The following is a 20,937-nucleotide window of genomic DNA, read 5'->3' on the forward strand; positions in this document are numbered from 1 at the left end:
TCTCTTCTTAAAAAGTTTAAGCCCCACTATTTTATTCCCTCTAACCCAGATAGTTCTAAGTGTGCAATAGTACATTTGTTAGGAAAAATGAAAAACTGTGAAAAGTCACATATTATAGACAGTAGCGTAGCCAGGAATTTCGTTCGGGGGCTCGAAAACCAGGGGGGAAAGTTTTTGAAAAACAGAATACTAAGTAATGAGTTTTTAACTAATTTTAGCACTTTTCATAATCGAAAAAATTTCATTTTTTAAAGAACTATTTTGTAAATTTCTGAATTTTCAATATTTTGTTTCCTTCTATAAAGGAAAATAATTGTATTTGCATATTTCGGTTGGGGGGGGGGGGTCCGGACCCCCTGGACCCTCCCTGGCTACGCTACTGATTATAGATATGTGTAAAAACGGTTTATATTGCATCTAGTTCCTCCAATACGAAAAACCAATCCTGCAAAGACAAGGATACGTAGTAAAAAAGCGCGTCATGCTTAGCTGTACACTACACAGTGGTCGGAAATCTGGCCAAAGGGCGCAAAAAAAAACTGGTCCAACCCTCAAAAATAATTACATGAGTACACCAGTTGAAACTTTGCACATTTATTGACAGTATATTAGTGCACCTTATGATGCATACAAAATTTAATTACCTAGCTGTTTTTCTAAAAAATATATTACCTCAAAGTTGAACAAAATGTTTAAAATGCCAGTAAAGAATTTTTTCATCCAAGATTCATGTTCAAAATAATGCTACCCTTTTTAGCATTTTCTTTTTAATATTTTCGTAAATTTCCCGATTTTATTGGCAGTCAATTTTTTTAATTAACATCAACACAAAAATTTGACAAAAATCAGGGTCTTCTATTTTGTCTTGAACTTGGATAAATTGCAATGATAAGATTATAATTTTCAATTACTACTGATAATAATGAACCGTTCGATGACCCTTAAGATTTTTGGTTGCATTGCAATTTTACACAAATCGTAGCATTTTCTTTAAAATACTGAACCTCCGAAAAAATTTCACAATCAGCCATTTTGCAAAATTAGCTCAATTTTGAGGCCATGTACTCTGAAACAAAAACTACAAATGAAAAACGGTAAACGTAATAACTTGCTTTGATATGATGACAACAACTTTGAGGATTTTCACATACTCAAAAATCATTTTGGAGGAAAATATTTTTTTTATGGTGACAACAAACGTGAAAATTTAAACTCCAGTATTCATAAAGCTATTTTTTTTTAGGTTTCTGCCAACTTTTTTTCCGATTTCAACCCACCGTTCGTCAGGTGCCTAAGGAGAGGCCAGGGAATGAGCGATTGCCGGAGCAAGTATTCGAAGGCGTAGCACGAAAAGTGAGAGTATTATTCCTGGGCTTGGATGGGAGGGGCACTTGGGGAGTAAACTGTTGAGACAGCTGAAGGCGTTGCTCCGCATAGGAAGTTTGTATTCGATTCGGTTTATCATACTCGCGCGTGCGTGCAACGCTGTGTGTAATATTATTTTTTTATGCTCAACTCTTTCTTTCTCTCTCAAGGCTCGGGAAACTCCGAGACGACTCAAAGGTGTCCTTAAAGGCATTCCCCTCCACCTTTACCTCCCCTCCATGTTTAACACTTCTCCCCCTCCCTCTGTTTCAAAGCCCCCCCCCCCCACCTTTTGCCATCGGGGTTCAACCCATCCGTGCCCACGGTCGCGGCCGCCGTATAAAAGAGAAGCTTTTCGCTCAAGAACCAAGCACTCGACGCCAAAGATTCGTCGAAGGAAGTCCACGGTTTTTCTCTTCGTTGTCGAAAGAGGATACGCTGAGGGAAGATCGTCATTTGGGTGCCTTAACAATTCAACGCAACCATGGTTACCACGAGTCCGGTGAGTGCAATCACTTTGGGGTACTCCATTTTATTCTCATATCCTATCCGAAAATTATATCACCGAGACTGGCTAGAGAGATTTGTTAAGTTTTGCCCAAATTAAATGTAAAACACTCCTAATTTTCTTTGGCTGTACTAATATCGCGGCAGAGTTCAGTGTCCTTGCTTTGTTCACAACTGGCATTAAAAAGGTCATAAAATTAAATTACGGGTGAGAAATTCCCAGAGACTTTATTTTTGGCAGAATATAATACTTTTGCCAATTCTGCTGTAAAATCAAAAAACGCAACACGAGTTTTTCAGTGGTTGGTTATCAACATCACAATAAGCCAAGTAAAAGCCTGGATAGTATTGCTTTTAAGCATAAATTAGGAAAACAATTATATATTGATAAAGTATAACAGAACGAAGTAAAAAACTATAATTTTTCGGAAATTTTTCTCAAAATTTTCGATTGGCTAAATGAGTATCTATGAGAAAAAAGTACTCCCCGGGGATAATTTATAGAAAATTGTGTTCCGTTTGAAAAGTATGTCTGTCAATTCATTGTTTTGATAGACTTATTTTTATTTCACCTCTATTGCCCTTAAATAAGAATCAAAAATGTCTATTCAAGTCGCTTACATTAAAAAAGTGAATTAAAAAATGAATTGAGGTAAATATGCGACTCATTATAAGTATTAACCTACATGATGGGCATAAGTAAAATGCGTATTATGTTAAGATAAAGAATAATTCGTCTTTTATATGCGCGAAAACCCCATTTAAAAGCTGAAGATGTTTGAGAACGTGCAGATAAAATGCATGTGAGACATTCGCGTCTAAAATATAAATGATCTAAACCAAAATCACTGTAAAAATACGCGATATTTGTAAATTTATCTCACAATAGTCTTTAAAAGAAAAGGTCCGACTAGGCGTGTGATATAGGAAACACTACATCTACTATTTATCACCCCCTTAATAGTTTTGTCTATTATACTCATAAGGTATTCTCATCCGAAAACACTTCAGTTCGTCTCAAATGACTCACAGTTCTCTCTACGCCGGCAGTACAACAACAACAAGGTTTTACTCTTCGTGTTCGCTGATCGTTAAAAGTGGACTAATCTACTCGTCAAATTACGCAAGATACGCACCTGGCCGTTAAAGACTAGAAAAAATTTGCATCGCCAAGGAAATGACCACAATAGGGGCCACTGGAGCCACGGGTCGTTTCGACATCCTCGGTATTTCTCTTCTTTGTCTTATCCTTCATTGTTACGGCGGCGATTTCTCACCAGAGGCAAATCGGCGTGAAATCTCTCAATCTAACCCAATAGGCGCATTGCATGATGGGCATATTCATCTACATCTGCATCTACATACTACTCCGCAAGCCATCAAAAAGGCGCGTGGCAAGGGGTGTTAGGACACCTGCCGTCTTGCATAAAAGGAAGAGCTTTTAGGAAATTAAGAGTAGCATTTATTAAAGTCCTTCATGGTTCGGGGGAAAAACAAATTCGCATATATATCCATTTTGCGAAATATCTCTCTTAATTTATCGCTTCTGTCAGACCTGGAAATATAGTGGGGCTCTAATATTAAGTTCTCCGTGTCGCTTTTAAAGATATCCATTCTCAATAGTTCAAGCAATCTAAACCTAGTGCGCAGCCTCCGAGTGTCCAGCGGCTCCCAGCCTAATTCGCTTAACATCTAGGTAACGCTGTCCGCACGGCCGTAGCAGGTTTTGACGAATCGCGTAGCCTTCCTTTGTATTTCATTCAGTTAGCGGATTAAGTATTTCTGCACCGGATCCCAAACGCTCGCAGCATTTTCAAGGTGCGGTTGGACAAGTTCGAAATAACACCTTTCTCATCACTTTCTCTTTCTCATCCGAAAATATTCCCGGGATACTCTTCTAAATCCTAACTTATTTAAGGGTCTATCACAAATATTCCTTGTAAGTGTTCTCCGAATTTAATACATTGTTGCAGTGCGCTTATATTTTTTTAAATGGACTCATATTTTTCCCATACAGCATATTTATGACACGAATAAAAATTCATTATCGAAATAACTAAGCATGTAGTCACTGAATCCCACAGTATACTCGTACCTATACTACCTTGTTCGATTGAATTTTCTCGTAAATTCGGGATCGGTTGATAAATCGGTTTGGTGGTCAGTCACCACGCCTGGTCGAAAAACTTGAGAACGGGAAATTCAAAATTAAAAAAGAGATATTTAAAACACTGGAAACATGACGTTGAAATACATTTAAAAATCTGTGCAAAATATACGATAAACTAAAGCAATTATCGGCATTTTTTCCTAAGTCAATGATCTCTTTAAAAGAGGTTAGAGGGGGACATCTTTTGTATCAATGACGTAGGAAACACTTGCTATAACAGACTTCCCCAGATGACCTGAGTTCGAATCCCGTAGAAGGAAGAAATAATGCCCTAAAATACTATGGTTATGAACAGCGTGTATATTATGCATTTCACATAATCCTTTGCGAAACTTAAAGTATTCTTTTCAAGTATTCAATAGGTGTTCTTACGGTTCATTCTCAGCAAAAATGTCGGGCGATGAGGGACTAACTATCCGTATTATAGCATACCATAAGAACATCGAAATACCCGGGTTCGAATCCCAGTCGATTCCAACGATTCTTTCGAAGCAAACTATTATTTGATATTATTCAAAGGAAATATATATAACAAGTTTCATGCGAACAAGTTCTGAGAAAAACGAATACGGCAAAAAGAAAAAAAAAGTGCTGCAAATAATTCCAAGTAACAAAGGTTGGTACGCAATGATAATTTTAATTGGAGTTACATGGAGAGCCTATGTTGCTCATTAGGAAACATTTCAAAATTCCTTTTTGCTTTAGGGCCTTTGGAGTTTTTTTAATCATTACCATTCGTCTAGAATATAAAATACAGCTTTCTTCTTGATTTGAAATCAATGACTGCATTACAGCTGAGTGAGTTCACAAATTGTACGCGAAGTCAGGCACCCACGCCATTTCGCCCTATAGAGGTTTTCCCGTAACAAGCACTCAAAGAGCATTCAAACGCTGCATTCGTCTCATTATTTGCTAGATACAAACATTCCTTTCACGTAAAAGTCAATTTTTTTGCTGCCTGAAGGTTTTTTATAAATATTAAATGGAATACTTTGAAAGTGCTCATAAAGGTTGCTAAAAATATCTATCATCAATATAGTATGACTGGTTTGAGTTGTATCTGTTGTATTTATTAACTCAAATAACTCGTAAAATTCACTCCATAAAAGTACATCCTTCCTTTAATGTGCTTTATCGGACTCAATTTCTTGTTACTTAGGCCTTATGAGTATGAGAGATTTTTATATAAAAATAATTTCCCCATAACAATTTTAGTTAATTAGTTGAAGGATATTATTTCCTCATCCTCATTACAGCATTAACTATTTATTAAATGGAGCTCAAATAATATACTAAACACGACATTTTGTATCAAATAAACTTTAAATCTTTATGGGACTAAACAGAGAGCGTTGTCGAAGAAAATAGTTGGAAAATATACTATAGGTTTTGCAAAGGACCATGTGAAATGCTTTGCATCCAAACTGCTTATTATTAGACTGTTTTAGGGTATTATTTCTACCTTGGCAGAAGGCGGTAGGATGTCAAAAATTACATTAATTTAATGGGTGTTCTACTAAATGTTTATCATGTTATGCAATCTTGGTCCTTTGATCTCATTGCAATTAAATTTACAAAAGACACTAATAATGATATTAATGTCCCTTTTGCAATCTTAATATGGTGGCAAGGTTTGACTAGTTGCGTATTTTTAGCAATTTTTTACCATAAACTCAGCATTTTTGCAACCGATAACTGCAAAAAAAATTTAAACTCGTCTACCACAACACTACACCGAAGTATACATCTGTATTACGATATTAAATTTATTTTTCAAAGCATTCAGTGCGTAAAATGTCACCGTCATCAAAATTGCTTATAATAAACATGCCAAAATCATAAACTTGCAGCAAAGTTTAGTCAGTCATTTTTACCGATTTTGAATGCAAAATTCAACTGTATTAAATCGATAAATGTAAATTGTATGTATTTAACTGGTACACGTAAACTCTACAATGGTGCAAAGGTAAATAAGGGAATTATGAACACATTTTTTTTAAAACGAGAGTACGCAAATTGGGACCAGTAATGAGGCTATTCCAACGTTCGCATGTTCGTTACATTATTCAAAACGATAACGATCTCGCTTACATTAGAGGACAGGTACCTTTCACATTTCTTCGTTACATCATCCGGAAACGTAATCCACGTGCGTTGCGAAATTAAAAAATAAATCAGCGATACATATACGCATTCGAGGCTTCCCCTCAAATTACGTCGTCGACGTTTTCCAAAGGCTTTCCTTACACACCGGCGCTTTCAATTCTCAGGTCGCCCACGTGAAGCTCCCAACTCGGAGGGATCCAGTGACCCCAATATTCGGGTGTAGTGATGACGACGAATCATTGTATACTTCCCAATTTTATTGCATAGAATATATAAAACACCTTAGCTTTGATTTAGGTGCTTATTTTTTTCCAAAGACGGTACGTAAAGCACAGAGAACATTTCAACAAACGGCGTCCTTTCCGCTAAAATTATCCACATGTATAAATTGAAGCCGTTGCTAACACATACTCCTTTTCTACATCATATGCAAGGGTATAAAAATAAGGGTATAATATATCTAATACATTCTTCTATCTATCAGGCATGGGTGGCTCTACAGGGAGCAAAAGAAAATCCCGCCACTGTAGTTCTACGGGTCATAGGAACGCGCAGGTCTTTCCATTGCGACAGGGTTGTAGCCCAAGGAAAAGGGATAGACTTGTGGCGAAGTGTAATTTTTAAACTTGCCAATGTGTTTGGGGATTCCCATGTCTAGAGTTTAAGGTAGCCGACGGATCCTTTGCCGGAGATCTATTCTGGGATTAAGGAGCATCATCCCTGAAGAGAACACCGGTGGAGAAAAGAAACGTTGGCTACTTAAACTTTTAGACGCGGGTATCCCAAAATCAATAGCAAGTCATACATGATGCGCGAAAATTTTAAGAATTATGTAATAATAATAATATCATACTTATTTATCCTGGATAACGCTCAAAGCAGCAGAATTTACAAATCGTTTAAAAGAGATTTCACTTCAACTATCAATGTAAAAGTAATTCTAAATATAAAATAAATGTACAGAAATATGTTGAGATGAGAAAAAAAATATCAAGTGGATAGAAAATAACTAAAACTATGAACCTCAAAGCTAAACTCTTATGAGCACAAAGAACAAGGTAATTAAACTGCGTCATCACGGATTAAAATAATTTTAGGCCTACATTACAAAATAATATTGCTATGCAAAAGGTATTTTCAAAGTGGCTATTTAAATTTAAGTGCTTCGCATTTTCTGGGAGGAATTTCCATATTTATCAAACTAAAAAATACTACTTTGTACCGAAGGTAAATATTATTAACGGCAAAGGAAAATTTTCATTACATATTTTAGGGAATTTGTGATTCCAGAGTCAACGGTTATTACGGTTAATTGTGTAACTTGAGCTTTTCTGTCTAAACTAAAGGTCTTTTATGGGAATTATTTGCGCGCATTTCCATTATTTCATACTTACCTATAGCTGAGGTGAATCCCAGTTTACTACAATCTGGTGTGACAATGACAAGCGGTGGGTCGTTCACACTAAAGCGACGTAACTCGCCTTGGGATAAGTTAAACCGATTCATGCGTGATATAGTAGAAGTTTGGCGTATTGAAATGAAAAGTAGTTGCGCCTTACAGCAATCATTTAATTCGCACGACTCGTTTCGGCTCAAAGGGCCATCATCTGGCACAAGACCACTAGATTACTAGAAACTCGTCGTACGCATTGAAGACTAGAAACTCGTCGTACGCATTGAAGACTAGAAACTCGTCGTACACATTAAATTATTGTGGACACTACAACTACCTTTCACTTAAATACCACTTTGGGGTGGTCATTAGTAGATGAAGATTTGATTTATTTTTTGATCAAGCCAACGGGAAGTAGGATAGAAATATTATACTATGCAGTCGAAACCCGAATTTCCTCCGAAATCGTTTCGCTGTGCTGTGTCCGTCAACATAAAATAATGAATATGCGTTCAAATAATTCCAAAGAAATTGCAATGATGTACCATCATTCGACATTTTCACTCGTACATTTTCGCATACTCCTAAGCACTGTTTTAATAAGTATAGAAAAAATGTAATAGAGTTCAATGAAGACTATACTCTCAAACTTTTAATTAATTTCAATTGATAGTTACTGCTTAAAAAGTAATTTTTCTGGTTACTTTAACGATCACATTTACTTATTATTTAGCTCCTGTACGTCATGCAATCGCTATCAATATTTCCATAAATTTTCATGGAAATTTCGTTTATTATTCCCTAAATTAATTATCATCAAATGTCCGTCTCGCAACCTGTTCAACTGTTGTTACGTCGTTTCCCAACGAACGAAATAAAGGTAGGTTCATGCTCACGCAGAGAGACAGATTCCCTTTTCACGTCGCCCACGGGATAATGCCTTGCTGGGTGGGTGACCCTAATTCAGGTCGCGTTATGACGACGCTTTATACCTGCCTCCCTTCTGCCCACTCAGCCATCCTTCCTTGAGCGCGTTATCGCCGTTTGCCGCACGCCCACTAGCCGCTCTCCTCACTCACACATGTGCACGCCTGGGAACAACGCTTTCCCAACCCTCCCCCGATGGCGCGTCGCAACAAGTAGGTGTACACAACGACCTCTCAGGGAACACAAGGGTGTGGTACAGACGTCGACGATGGGTTAGGAGCGGAAATGTGACGTAACAACGTAAAAGTAAACGAATTACCGTCAACCGATTTTATCGGTGATAAAGCGGAGGTTCAGCATATTGAAATGAAAGCTAGATGCACTTTTTGTTACAAACATTATTAAATTATTGTGGAAAAGTACTACTTACGGATATTGCAAAATCATATTATTTTACACCGTATGCAAATTATTACATTACTATTTATTACATTCAACCACCCCTCATTACACAATAACATAATTTTGCAAAATTATTGTGGAAATCCCATATGTCCCATTGTGGAAGTCCGCTCACCAATGCTAATATTATTGTGGAAAAGTGCTACTACCTTTCATTTCAATAAACGATTTACAGTTTACGATTACATATTTGGTAAATATTTCTTGTAACCGAAACCTATTTAAAAAATAGGAATTTTTACTAGCATTATGCAAATAATCTCGTGCTAGTAGTCCTCACATTCAAGCAAGCACTACATTTAATAAACAAGAGTGAAAATATTGATTTCACGCGATCTGATCGAATCAAACACCATATCTACAGAAGTAAATTTTTATGGAATATTATTTTTATGTCCAAGGTGCCTAAATTAAATATTAATATTGTTATTTTATGCAATGGAAATAGGGAATAATCTAAATATTTGCTTGCATGTTAGTACACCCTATTTGAGGAAATATTGGCAGCGATTACATCATTTAAAAGAAAAATAACAAGTAATTGTAATCGTTATAATAATCCTAGAAATTAATATTTAAAGAGTGATTTGCACTCGTAATCAATGCAACATTTGATATATCAATAGACCACGATCACATTTTTCAATGCTTATTCCAATACTGGTTAGCAGTATGCGATGATGTACGAGTACATATCTTTATAGAAAGATGACACATTTTTTCACTTCCTTGGGAACCATTTGAACGCATTTTCATCACTTCATGTTTACGGAGAGCTAAAAATTAATACGGGAAGCTTCGTGTGCCAGTGTTTAGAGCGTTTGGCGCCCGATCGAGGAGATCGAGGATCGGGTTTCAGTTCCCGTTTGGAGCCTCCGGACTCCCTGAATCAAATCTTCTGATTGCAAGGTGGTCCACGGAAAAGAATTCACCCTCAAACTTGAATGTATAAAATTCGCACGGCATAAATGAGCCAAAATAGGACGCGATAATCAATTTTTAGCAAAGAGCATGAAGGTAAGAAAAAATATATTATTTGATTTCATGCTTTCCCCTCGGAAGCTGCTTCAAAAAATTTTCTCGGGTCGTCCACCGAGTCAGGGCATTCATTTGACCGGAAATATGTTCTATCCTCCGCTGACCAATCGTATGTCACTTGACCCTTGATGCTACCTCTAAAAGTCGGATGAAATAACAGGGATTCATCTCGCATTAAAAATGTTCCTCGAATCGAGGATCGAAACGTCGTTTCAAATAAATGCCATGGCCCGAGAAAACTCCTTGCAGTACGAAAAATAACTGTAAATTTAAATAATTAAGATTAGACCGGAGACACGCATCATCCATTAAAATACTAATTACTTATTAAATAAAATGACAATTAAATACTAAAATCCTGGAAACGCTGGAATTTTCCCCGTTTTCTTTTAAGATGGAAAAAAGCTACTATGGAGAAAATAGTTTAAATACGTTCCATATGCCCTCCTTAATGAGGCCAAATCCTGTAATATATATTCACCAATAAATCACTGGTTACAGTAAGTCACATGATGCCCAAAGGAGGGAATTATCCTCGAATTTATACGTATCGCGCTTATATGGAAGAGCTGAGATTGTCATAAGCTAGTTTTATTCCGAACAATACCCGGTGAAAATAGCAATCCTTGAAAATGGGCGAAGCTCCCGAATTTCAACATTAAATTGGAGGCGAAAGCGACGAAAATGCTCACAAATATTGTACTCTATATCAATTCCTTCAAAAAATAATGAAAAAATAATTAGTAAAGCTCAGAGGTATCAGTCGTCAAAATAATTAATCACATTTTGCTCTTGTGAGTGATCACTGGAAAACGTATAGTTACTTGAGCCAAATAATTGGATGAAAAAAATATTTAAAATCACACATTTTTTAAAATTCACTGCTTACTTTCGTTCACTGTCTACGCTCGGAAGTATCTCATGATTAAAAAACGGAGTTTTGGAAACAAAAAAAAATATTCGGTCGATGTTTCTGAAGCAAAAGATACAAAAATAACTAAAATAAGACAAATTTTTCCATTCTTTAACATTGTGTGCAGTTGCAGTGGTGATAATTATGATGTCACTATAAACAAGAGGGAAAAATTTTTATTGGAGAAACGAACTAGGGTGACATAAAATATCTCACAGAACGAACCAAATAATGAAATGTCCATTTCTATTTCACAGATTCAAAAGAAATTTTTTTGTCGAACAGAGAAATTTTCCCTAAATTAATTAGCTCGAATTAGCCAATTACATTGATTCATCTCTATATTTAAAGCCTGCTTGCTCATAATTCAACGAAGTTATCAGAATATAATCTTGGGGTGTTTATTGCTGTGATAAGCACCCACCTTGTTCACCTGAAAATAATTTGAGTCGAATTCTCACACTAAAAAAAACCCAAGTTCGACGTATGTGGCTTAATTGGTACTTTTATGACCGTCTTGAAGATATTTTTACGTCATACTAAAATCCTGAGGCGCCGAGGTATTGATTTCAGCTCCAGAGAAGACCCAACGCTCTCATTAACGCACTTCCCTCGAATGATCTCACTGTTAAATCCCTACAATTCATCGACCCATATAAACGCCATTCTCCCGATCAATTACACACGTCACTTATGCACACTTAAACGGGTAAATTTATCCACTCATCGGTCATATGATGTTGATGAAAGGCGCAATTAGCTATTTAATCGTGTATTCGGCGAGACTAGCCAATTCGTTTGACTTCAGCGGCACTGTAAATCTACTCTTGCGTCAGATATTTACACGAATCATGCGGATAGGCCGTTAATCACTTCGCCACTGCGTCAATGACTGCCAGCGGATAATTCCTCCCATGGTTCCTCACAACTTTGCTCGGCGAACTAAAAGCGAGATACCAAAAGAAAGAACCCGAATACTACCCATGCTATCATCAAGTAGTCATATTCGGATTTCTGGGGGGGGGGGAAGGAGGAGTCTTGCCCTCCAACTTAAATCCTAATTTATCCGAGCAAAGTACGAAACTTGCAAATTCAAGTACGATGAAAACAAGTATGTACATCGAAAGCTTAGATACAATTTAGTCTGCTTAAAACGCTGTTTTCAGAGGCTGATTTTAATTTTTCTGGAGCATTTAGGGGCTATGAAATATTCCGGTTTCACTGGCGGTCTTTCAATAGCTCCTAAATCCGTGGCTATTGCTGCACCCCCTCTCCCCAATACAAGACTCTAAGCTTGGTTCAAGCAAATAGAGCATTCGAAAAAAGTCAAACTACATCGTAGGTAATATTTCAAACTTCGTAAAGGAGAAAAGCTTTGCAATAACCAAAGATGAATTATTTCATGAAAAGAAAAACATTTTTTGACCTCACCAGGATCCGATAACGTACCTCAAGACTTGCAGAAAATCAAACCGATAATCGGGAGATACGGGTTCAAATTCTTTCCTCATGATAAATGTTAAATGATTTTTACGGTTTTACAGTTTTATTCTTGGATTCGGTGTTAAATAACGAGCCATCATTCATAAGGTCTACAAAAATGATGGATAAATCAGTTGAAACCTAGGTTGCGTAAGTTTTGTTTGAGTGTAGAAAATTACAAACTAGTGTGTTTATCCATCATCATGATTGAAAAATTCCACCAAATTAAACCCGAGGGTATATTTTATATCTAGCGTTAGTAAGTATTCGAGTAAAAGTAATTGCACCACTTATGATGATTACTTTTGCAGTAATTTGTGCTTGTAACGATTAATTTTAACTTAATGTAATTTTTATTTCTAATTCACTCCTTACCCTGTAAAAGGAATGGTTACTTTCGTTGTAATAGTTATTTGCTCGTAATCGACGATTATTACAATGATTTCACCGATTTACCTAATCCTTAGGATAATTCGAGTCCCTTAGTAACATAATTTGCTTTTTTGAGTTGATCCACTCTTATTTTGTAGCCTACCTATGATGGATACAAAGTATGAAACCCCATTACTTGTTACAGCAGTTATAAATTTTACGTATCGCAAGTTAAATTGCTACTTTGGCAATTTCTATGACTCAAATATTCCACATTTTTACTTCAATATTTGACCGTTGCCAGGTGATCACAAGAGTGAATAGTCTTATAGGAAGAAATCGTTATTGTAATTGTGATTTTACCGATTTATTTTTTAATTTGCACTCGTAATTGATTACCTGCTTTATGAAGTAACTGTCATTGAGCCCAGTTGCCAAAGCCTAGTTTGCCATTGTATTCTCATACCTAAATTTTTGGGCTCCGTCCAACTTCTAAATGGCATTTTTCCCCATTTTGACCCCACGCAAATTATACATGCTCACACTGCTGCTACAGGCGAGTGAAATGTCAGCTTCACCAAAAAGGCTATTGGGGACATTGAACGCCACCACACTGATGCAATTTTAGTGGAATGTGACTTTCATATGCACAGCACTTAGCAGCTCCATTTGGAGAGAACTACGTAGAGATTATCCATTTCAAAATAATTCCGGCATAGGTAATTACGGAATGCGTAGAGCAATGCAGAAATTACTAGAAAAAATTATTTTTTTGAAATGACAAAGAGAGCACACGGATTTGACAAAGGCTTAAACTGGTCACAATTATGTCTACAAAAAACTTTTTAATTTTAATTTGCGAAATGTTATTCAACGTTCGAAAAGGAAGCATGACATTACGAGTGAAAGGGATTAACTGTGAAAGCTTTTCCCACAGATAAGACATTTTCCCCCGTACTTTAGTTTTTGCGGTAGCGTGTGCTAGAATGTCACCCGTCAATCACGGCAATTGATTGAAAATAAGGCATTGCTGTCTTTCAAATAGATAAAATGATAAAAAAGAATGACAGAGAGTGGCAAATATACGATTATGCTAATAAAACTCACACGTTCAGTGGTTCAGCCATAGAATAGTTTTGCATATGTGCGTGTTCGCATTGCCATTTCTCGGCATGTAAGAATCAAAAAGGAAATAAAGATAGGTTAATCTTTTTCGATAATACATGAATTAATATATAATTGATAGATTTAATTGTGTCCAAATTCTTCTAAACTTTGAAATCTCTGAGCTTAATGCAAAAAATAAGCATCAGTTTATGGAATCCATGTCACTGTCAATCTATTCGATATATTAGCTTAACTAGGAGTATGATTTGGGGGATGGGATACCTGAGGGGGTGCTCCCTCCCCAGGCAACGAGGGTTCCCGGAAAAGTTTTGAAAAATGACACACCTGGAGATACATTTCACATCATTTTGGCACTTAAAATTTAACTTAAAGCAAATGCATTGTAAACCAAAACTAGACTAGTTTTAAATATTCTTTTTATTTCTCTGAGCCTTTGGGGGAGAAGATCTATCCCCTCATCCCCCCATAGTTACGCCACTGATTCGATATATCCGTAATGACCAAGTATTCATCATCATATTAATCACGGCACGGTTCCTGTTGACGTGAGATTCGAATTGAAAAGGGCCAAGTGAACCATACCTTGATCGCAATAGAATAGTAATCAATTTATAAGGGAAGCGATATTCACAGAATTCCAAATGACCTGCGCTAAAAAATTTTAAAAGCGAATACCTAGAATTTGAGGCAGGATTCTCAAACATGAGGAAGATTTGAATAAATGTTCGTTCATATCGGATCAGATCATACTTCGTGAGCACGAAGAGAATTAAATTTCAACTTGCATGGGATACCATGAATGCCGCAATAAGCATTCGGATTTATTGACAAACAAGAACGAGAACTAAGCTGAGGATTCATAGAGAGTAGTCAACACAGAATCGTTGAGAATTTTATTTCATACTACACGACAAGAGAAGGCATGGAGAATAAAGATATCTTCTTGTTGTATTGAAGCAAATATCCGTATTGAGTCAGAAGTAATTTGAGATGAATAAAACCGGTGAATATCACGTACAGATATACTTCCCTCCGTTTATTGTTAGGCTAAAAACTTTTCCTAATTGCAAATAAATCGGTTTTGAAGTAAAAACTAAATGCAGGTAAGTTTTTCAAAATCTAATACTTTAACTTTAGATACAACTGGTCATTTTTGGCACTATTATCTTTTTGTTTCCCGCTACAGGCACATGATTTTATGACCTTAACGATTAATGCAGAACCTTGTCAATAATTTACTTCCTATGCATTGAATTTGTAATTTATATCTCCTTCCATATTAACTCAAAATCACATACATACATTAATAACAACAGTCACATTGGCTTCAAAGCGTGAAAGAAAATATTCCCACGTATATGGTTTCCCACGTTAAGTTTCTCCTTGAAAATCTTTTATTTTATTAGCACACGCTACTCTCAAACAAAAGACAGCCGTTATGGGACGGAAATGATTCGCAGCGTCACAGTAAGCTCATTCCATAATTAGAAATATCACCCTTATGATACGGTGATATAAGTTAGAGTTAGGAAACGAAATTAGCATCGCTATAATAACGAGACTAACTTCTACTATGACAGGTTTTCAGAATAATAGCAACGGTGAACATAAATTCCCAAACTGCCTCATTCTCCGGATTTTTCTATTTCTTAATATTCACAGTAAAACGAATGTTCTTGCCTTAATGAGTTACCTAAGAAATATATATGCTAAGACTTCCCCGCCGCTTATTATAACACTAAACGATCAGAAAATGTTTTTTATTTTATCATATAATTCCGAGCTTCAACCTCATGATAACTGTGATTTCAAAGTTTACATGAGAGAAACGATGAACCACTTCCTCTAATTTTCGAATAAACTTCATAAAGTAAGAAAAATGAGTGATTAAATACTTAAAAGAATGCAAATCCTATTTAAAACAGAATGAAACACTTCACAACTGAAATCCAACTCATTAATTTCAGCAGTAACCCATAAATTACGTTTCAGAAATATATCCCCGCTCTGTGACTAAATTCTTTTATTTTTTATTAATCAACTTCGGCCTCGACAATATCTTTACATAGAGGCAAGAGAAAAAATCTTAAAAAATATATCTACATGAAATATGTCGTCGGGCAATACCGATGTAGTAAAATCAGAAGATTAACTTAAAAGAGATTTTCAGTCCACGAATACGGTCGCATGGATACCTACAGCAAAAAGAGGTTAGAATTCAAGGTTACTATTTCATTTGAGCATTGATTTAACCCATTGAATCACAAATATCGAAGTTAAATCATACGCAGACTAAGACATCCTTGTAAAAATTCCACTTATTACTTCCCCGGTAGGTACTTCTACGAGCAAGCCTACCAAGTATCTCGGTATCTAGTAATTGGAAGAGCATAGAATGACATAAGGCAATTAAGTTTACTTGTTGTAACCTTGTTCCCGTTTTCTCTGCCTCGCATGCAACAATGAAGTCCCCACCGCTTAGCTTAATTGACCAACCTTGTATACGGATCGTAGTGTCCAGGAGTTCCTCTTTTAAGCGGTCATTACATCATCATCACTATCTTGTTCCCCTACTCTGCCACAGGTGCTGCTGATGGCGCTAGCAGCTGCTGTCTGCGTGGCCGCTGTCGAAGTCCAGGAGAAGACGGCACAATCATCCATCGCCAGTGCAAATTACGACAAGGCTAACGACGACCTGGAAACACAACCGACCGCAAGAAGTGAGTATGGAGGGGTCAAGTATGAATCAATCCCCAAGCGCCCCTCATAAGGGAACACAGGGTATCGTTAATTGTTTGGTAATCGCTACTAAACCGGAGATCGTTCCGCCTTAAACACCTTTAGTGATTCAGTGTTGACGTTTGAACGACTATAGGTGGGCTTATTAGGGGGTGCGAAAGTTCCACAGAGAAAAAATCATTCGCCTTGACCGGGATAGTCGTTCCCGATATTATATTAGAGCCCTTTAAAGTATCTAAAGGGCTCTAATATAATATCTCGTCTCGCTCTTAAAGATACCTATTCTCAATTGCTCAAACAATCTAAGCCTATCTTCGCGAAACCTCCGTGTCTCTTTTGGCTCCCAACCTAATTTGCTTAACATCTGTGTTACGCTTTATCAACGCCCGTAGCAGTTTTTAACTAACCGTGCATCTTTCCTTTGTATTTTATTTTGTTCATGGATTAAGTTTTCCTGCACCGGGTCCCATATGCTTGCTAAATATTCAAGGAGTGAATAACGCTTGCAAATACAGACGTCTTATCTAACAAACCATGAATCTGCAAAGAAATTTGGAAAAAAAGTTGATGTAATATTTGAATGAGGCGACGACAACTTAGGTCATTTGAGCTAGAGGGAAGGGTAGGTAAGGAAGGGTGTAAGAAACCCGCGTCGACATTACCTTGCCCTTAGCGATAGGAGCCAAGAGGTCCACGGCTTGACGTCCCAGCGAATGAAATGATCTCCACACAACACTCAAAAAGCAGGCGTAGGGAAGCCTCTGAGAATCCTCTGCCGCAGTCGGGATTGGAACCCAGCCCCACGGGGTGTAAAACCAACGCTTGAGCCACAAAACCAACCCTATCAACAAGGTAAAAAAAAGTTTACATAATAACCAACATTATAAAGACATTTGATTGATAATTTATAAAAAATTAATTATCATACCTATTTTTCGTCGAAGCTACCTGGAAATACGAACTATGGTAAGAATCAAATGATAGTGGCTTAAACATGAGCAGCAAGTGCCACTGCCAAGGCTGATGTCTAGGTAGCCTAAACGATGGCCAAATTTAAGCATTAGGCCAATGGGCTAAGTTTGAGTTGATCCCCACGAGTGTCTCAAAGGACACAAAGCGACCAGGACCAACTACAAAGGGGCTTTTGAGACAAACCTCCACTAAGATATCATAGCTTACTATTAAATAATTTAGGAGGAAAAGGTTCAATTACTCTTGTTTACCAGCTAACCAAAAATTACTATGGTAACTGATCGATTATTTAATCAGAAGATTAGTCACATTAACTATTTGTCAAAAAGGTTGACCACTTGAAGACAAAAACGATGGCAAAATTAAGTAATAGGACCATATGTTAATTGCGAGCCGAGTGCCGCATGCTTTGCTGAAGCTACGAGACAATTAATGCAAGACGTAAACAGAATCCTCCCTAATTATGAGACAATTACTAAAGACTGTGAGATCATACAAACAAATCAGCTTCAGAGAATCATAATTTGGGTACGACCAACTACGGGGAAGCTCATTAGATAAACTTTGACTGGAAAGCATGAATTTTGGGTAAAACAGTTTCACCACCCTGCTCTACATACTGCGAGGAATCAAAAATGATATTTGACTTATCATTTAGTCAGAAGACAAATTACAACACCTCTTCACCGACAAGGATGAAAACAAGGAAGCAAAAAGGAAAGCATAAATTATGTACCACTGCGTTAACTATGAGTCTAACTTCACAAAGTGCCTCCCAGCACTAAAGGCTGAACGAGTAAAGAGGAAACAAGGACCGGTTTGTCAGTTAAGCGGTAATTATACCGGGTTCAAGGACCTTACAAAAGCAACGCAGCTTCAGCTAATCAACGCCAGAGTATGGAGAGGCAAGTTAGGAGGCAAACTTAGGGTTAGAAAACACCGCCACCGAAATTTAAGCGAATTGTTCCATTCCTCAAGTTTACATGCTATCCAAAAGATATTGTTCTTTTTTTAGTCTGAAGAATAATTATAAGTACTCTCAAGGTATGAAGTTTTCTCGCGAAATCTACCGTCACACATAATTATATTCATCACCAGCGTTTCAAAAAATCGAACAATCAGGTTACTCCTGATCAAACAAAGTAACCTGAGAGTAGCCTGATTGTCGTATCTGTTTATAACATCTTAACGGTTTCTTTATTCACGAAAACTAACTCATTTGCCTTGATACTACTTAGTACTCTGATACGTTAGAGCATCCTGCAATCATCCCATTTCTAATTGCCCCAGTTAATCATAGTTCCACCCTGAATTTATGTTCACCCTGAATCATAGTTCCGAGGGAAATGAATGAATTTGAAGTCTTATAAGTACTTGCCCACCCACGAACACAATTATGCATAGTCTCATGGAATGTAATTGAGGGGATTTTAGGCGGCTTTATCGAGCGCAAACAAATAATTGAGTCTGAAGGATGACCGAAACAATGAAAAGGATCGCAATTAAAATATTAGGGTGACCATCGACTAAGGCTACGGCCACCATTTGGAAACTGAATAACCATATCCGCCTACTAATCGGCAGGAGCAACATTCTCTTTTGTTGACCACCTCTCCCCACGAAATGGACACTTGCAACCACTCATTGGTACCAAACATAAGCTGGAATGCTAAATTCCAACGCAAGACGATGCTTAAGGTGATGCGGTAGTGAACTTGTGAAGAAATAGAAACCCATGCTAGGCTTTCATTTCTGTCTCATTGCTCGAGAAAAAAACATAGAATACATAATACCTTACTCTGAAATGAACGGTCTTGTAATTCTAAACGAAAAAATAAATAAACGAATAATATACATAAACAATGAAATAATAAAAAATGGAATATCTAAACCAAAATGATGTATTACATGCTCTCATAGCGAAATCATTTCCAAATTATTATTAACGTAGTTTACGAGTTCGAATAGGTTTCCATGGAGTATTGAAAAAATAATCTCCTCTCCCTTTGTGGACTTCCCTCTTAAATTCACAATTAGACCTACTCCCATTCATTTTATCTAAAAAATCCTATTCTCTTCCTTCCTCTCCTTAGTTTAATTAAAATTCCTCGTTTCACAACGGAGTTCATTAAAATGCACACGTAGGTTATTTCACAAAATCTATCATATGCTTATGGGAATCAAACCACAAAATTAGAAGCTTGTTGCAGAACCAGAAAACAGACCCATATCGCAATCACTTATTGGCCGGAATAATTAATTTCTCCCCAACTGAGATACCAGATAAAGTTTCATTAATATCGATGATATTAATACGAATGGTTAAGGATTCGTGCAGGAGTGCCGACTTACAAAAAATATTGGGGGGGGGGGGCAAACCGGGGATCTTGCCCCAGGGAATTTTATAAGTAGTGAGTTTTAAGTTTTCTAAGCATTTTGGAAGAGTCATATGATCAACATTAGAACCCTGATTACTCGAATCTCGATATCTGGACACTCCGGGGAAAATCGACAAGCCTGACACATTTTTTCCTCACACCCATAACGAATTATTGAGGGGGCTCGGGCCCCCTCAGGCCCCGTGGAGTCGGCGCCGCTGGATCCGTGAAGAAGCATTCCATGGATGCCAATTTATCTACTTGGGCTGAAAAAATCATTTTTCCACACGGCCAAGACGGTAGCATCACTCCGGAGGGAAACCTTCCAATATGCAAGGTGGAGAAAACTTGTGCCATGGCATTTTAACCCTAGATAGCCGATGTCAGGATGAACCAAAATTACTAATGATGTTTTAGACGATAACTCACTATTTTCAAACTACAGGAACGTTGAGCCAAGCACTCTGATTGGCCGCAAGTATTTCCAGTTGCCAAATCGGAGCACTTGGCTCAACGTTTCTGTAGTTAAAAAATTATCTCGTTTTCGACCTAAATATGATTGGTAATTTTGAATAATACTGACATCTACTCACCACGGTTAAAATTTTGTGAGAAAATTTTTCTCCATCCAGTATTTTGGACGAACGGGAGGAAATATTATAAAATTAATATCTATGACACACAATCCACATGACTGGAATGACCAAATTTTTAAAATAAAATTCATATAATTATATTGGGTAATTAATCGTAGTCCCTAGGCTGAGGATCTTGTTGTACATGCACCACGCTAGACCCAGTTCACGGCCCCTGAGTACCCGAAATGATTAACTTGTTCGAGCCTAATTAGATGCCAGATCACGTTCCGTTAATATCCACGACCTTCGTAAGGAAATGCACGCACTCAGTGGCATATCCTTGAGCATATCAAAGTTTTCACTCGAGAAAATAATTTATACCGAGGACGGAAGCAGCACCACTCGAC

At 37.1% G+C, this 20,937-nt stretch overlaps 1 protein-coding gene across 2 annotated transcripts in view; it reads left to right on the forward strand.

The window, feature by feature from the left end:
* Positions 1–1,721: 1,721 nt before the first annotated feature.
* Positions 1,722–20,937, forward strand: part of LOC124160727 (ctenidin-3-like) — a 28,039-nt gene continuing 8,823 nt past the window's right edge. For both annotated transcript variants that reach the window (XM_046536715.1, XM_046536716.1), the window contains exons 1-2: positions 1,722–1,867; positions 16,448–16,583. In XM_046536715.1, coding sequence (XP_046392671.1) covers positions 1,850–1,867; positions 16,448–16,583 — 154 coding nt within the window. In that variant the 5' untranslated portion in view covers positions 1,722–1,849. The remainder of the gene's footprint in view (positions 1,868–16,447; positions 16,584–20,937) is intronic.

The sequence above is a fragment of the Ischnura elegans genome, chromosome 6, assembly GCF_921293095.1.
Source record: "Ischnura elegans chromosome 6, ioIscEleg1.1, whole genome shotgun sequence".
Classification (NCBI taxonomy): Eukaryota; Metazoa; Arthropoda; class Insecta; order Odonata; family Coenagrionidae; genus Ischnura; species Ischnura elegans.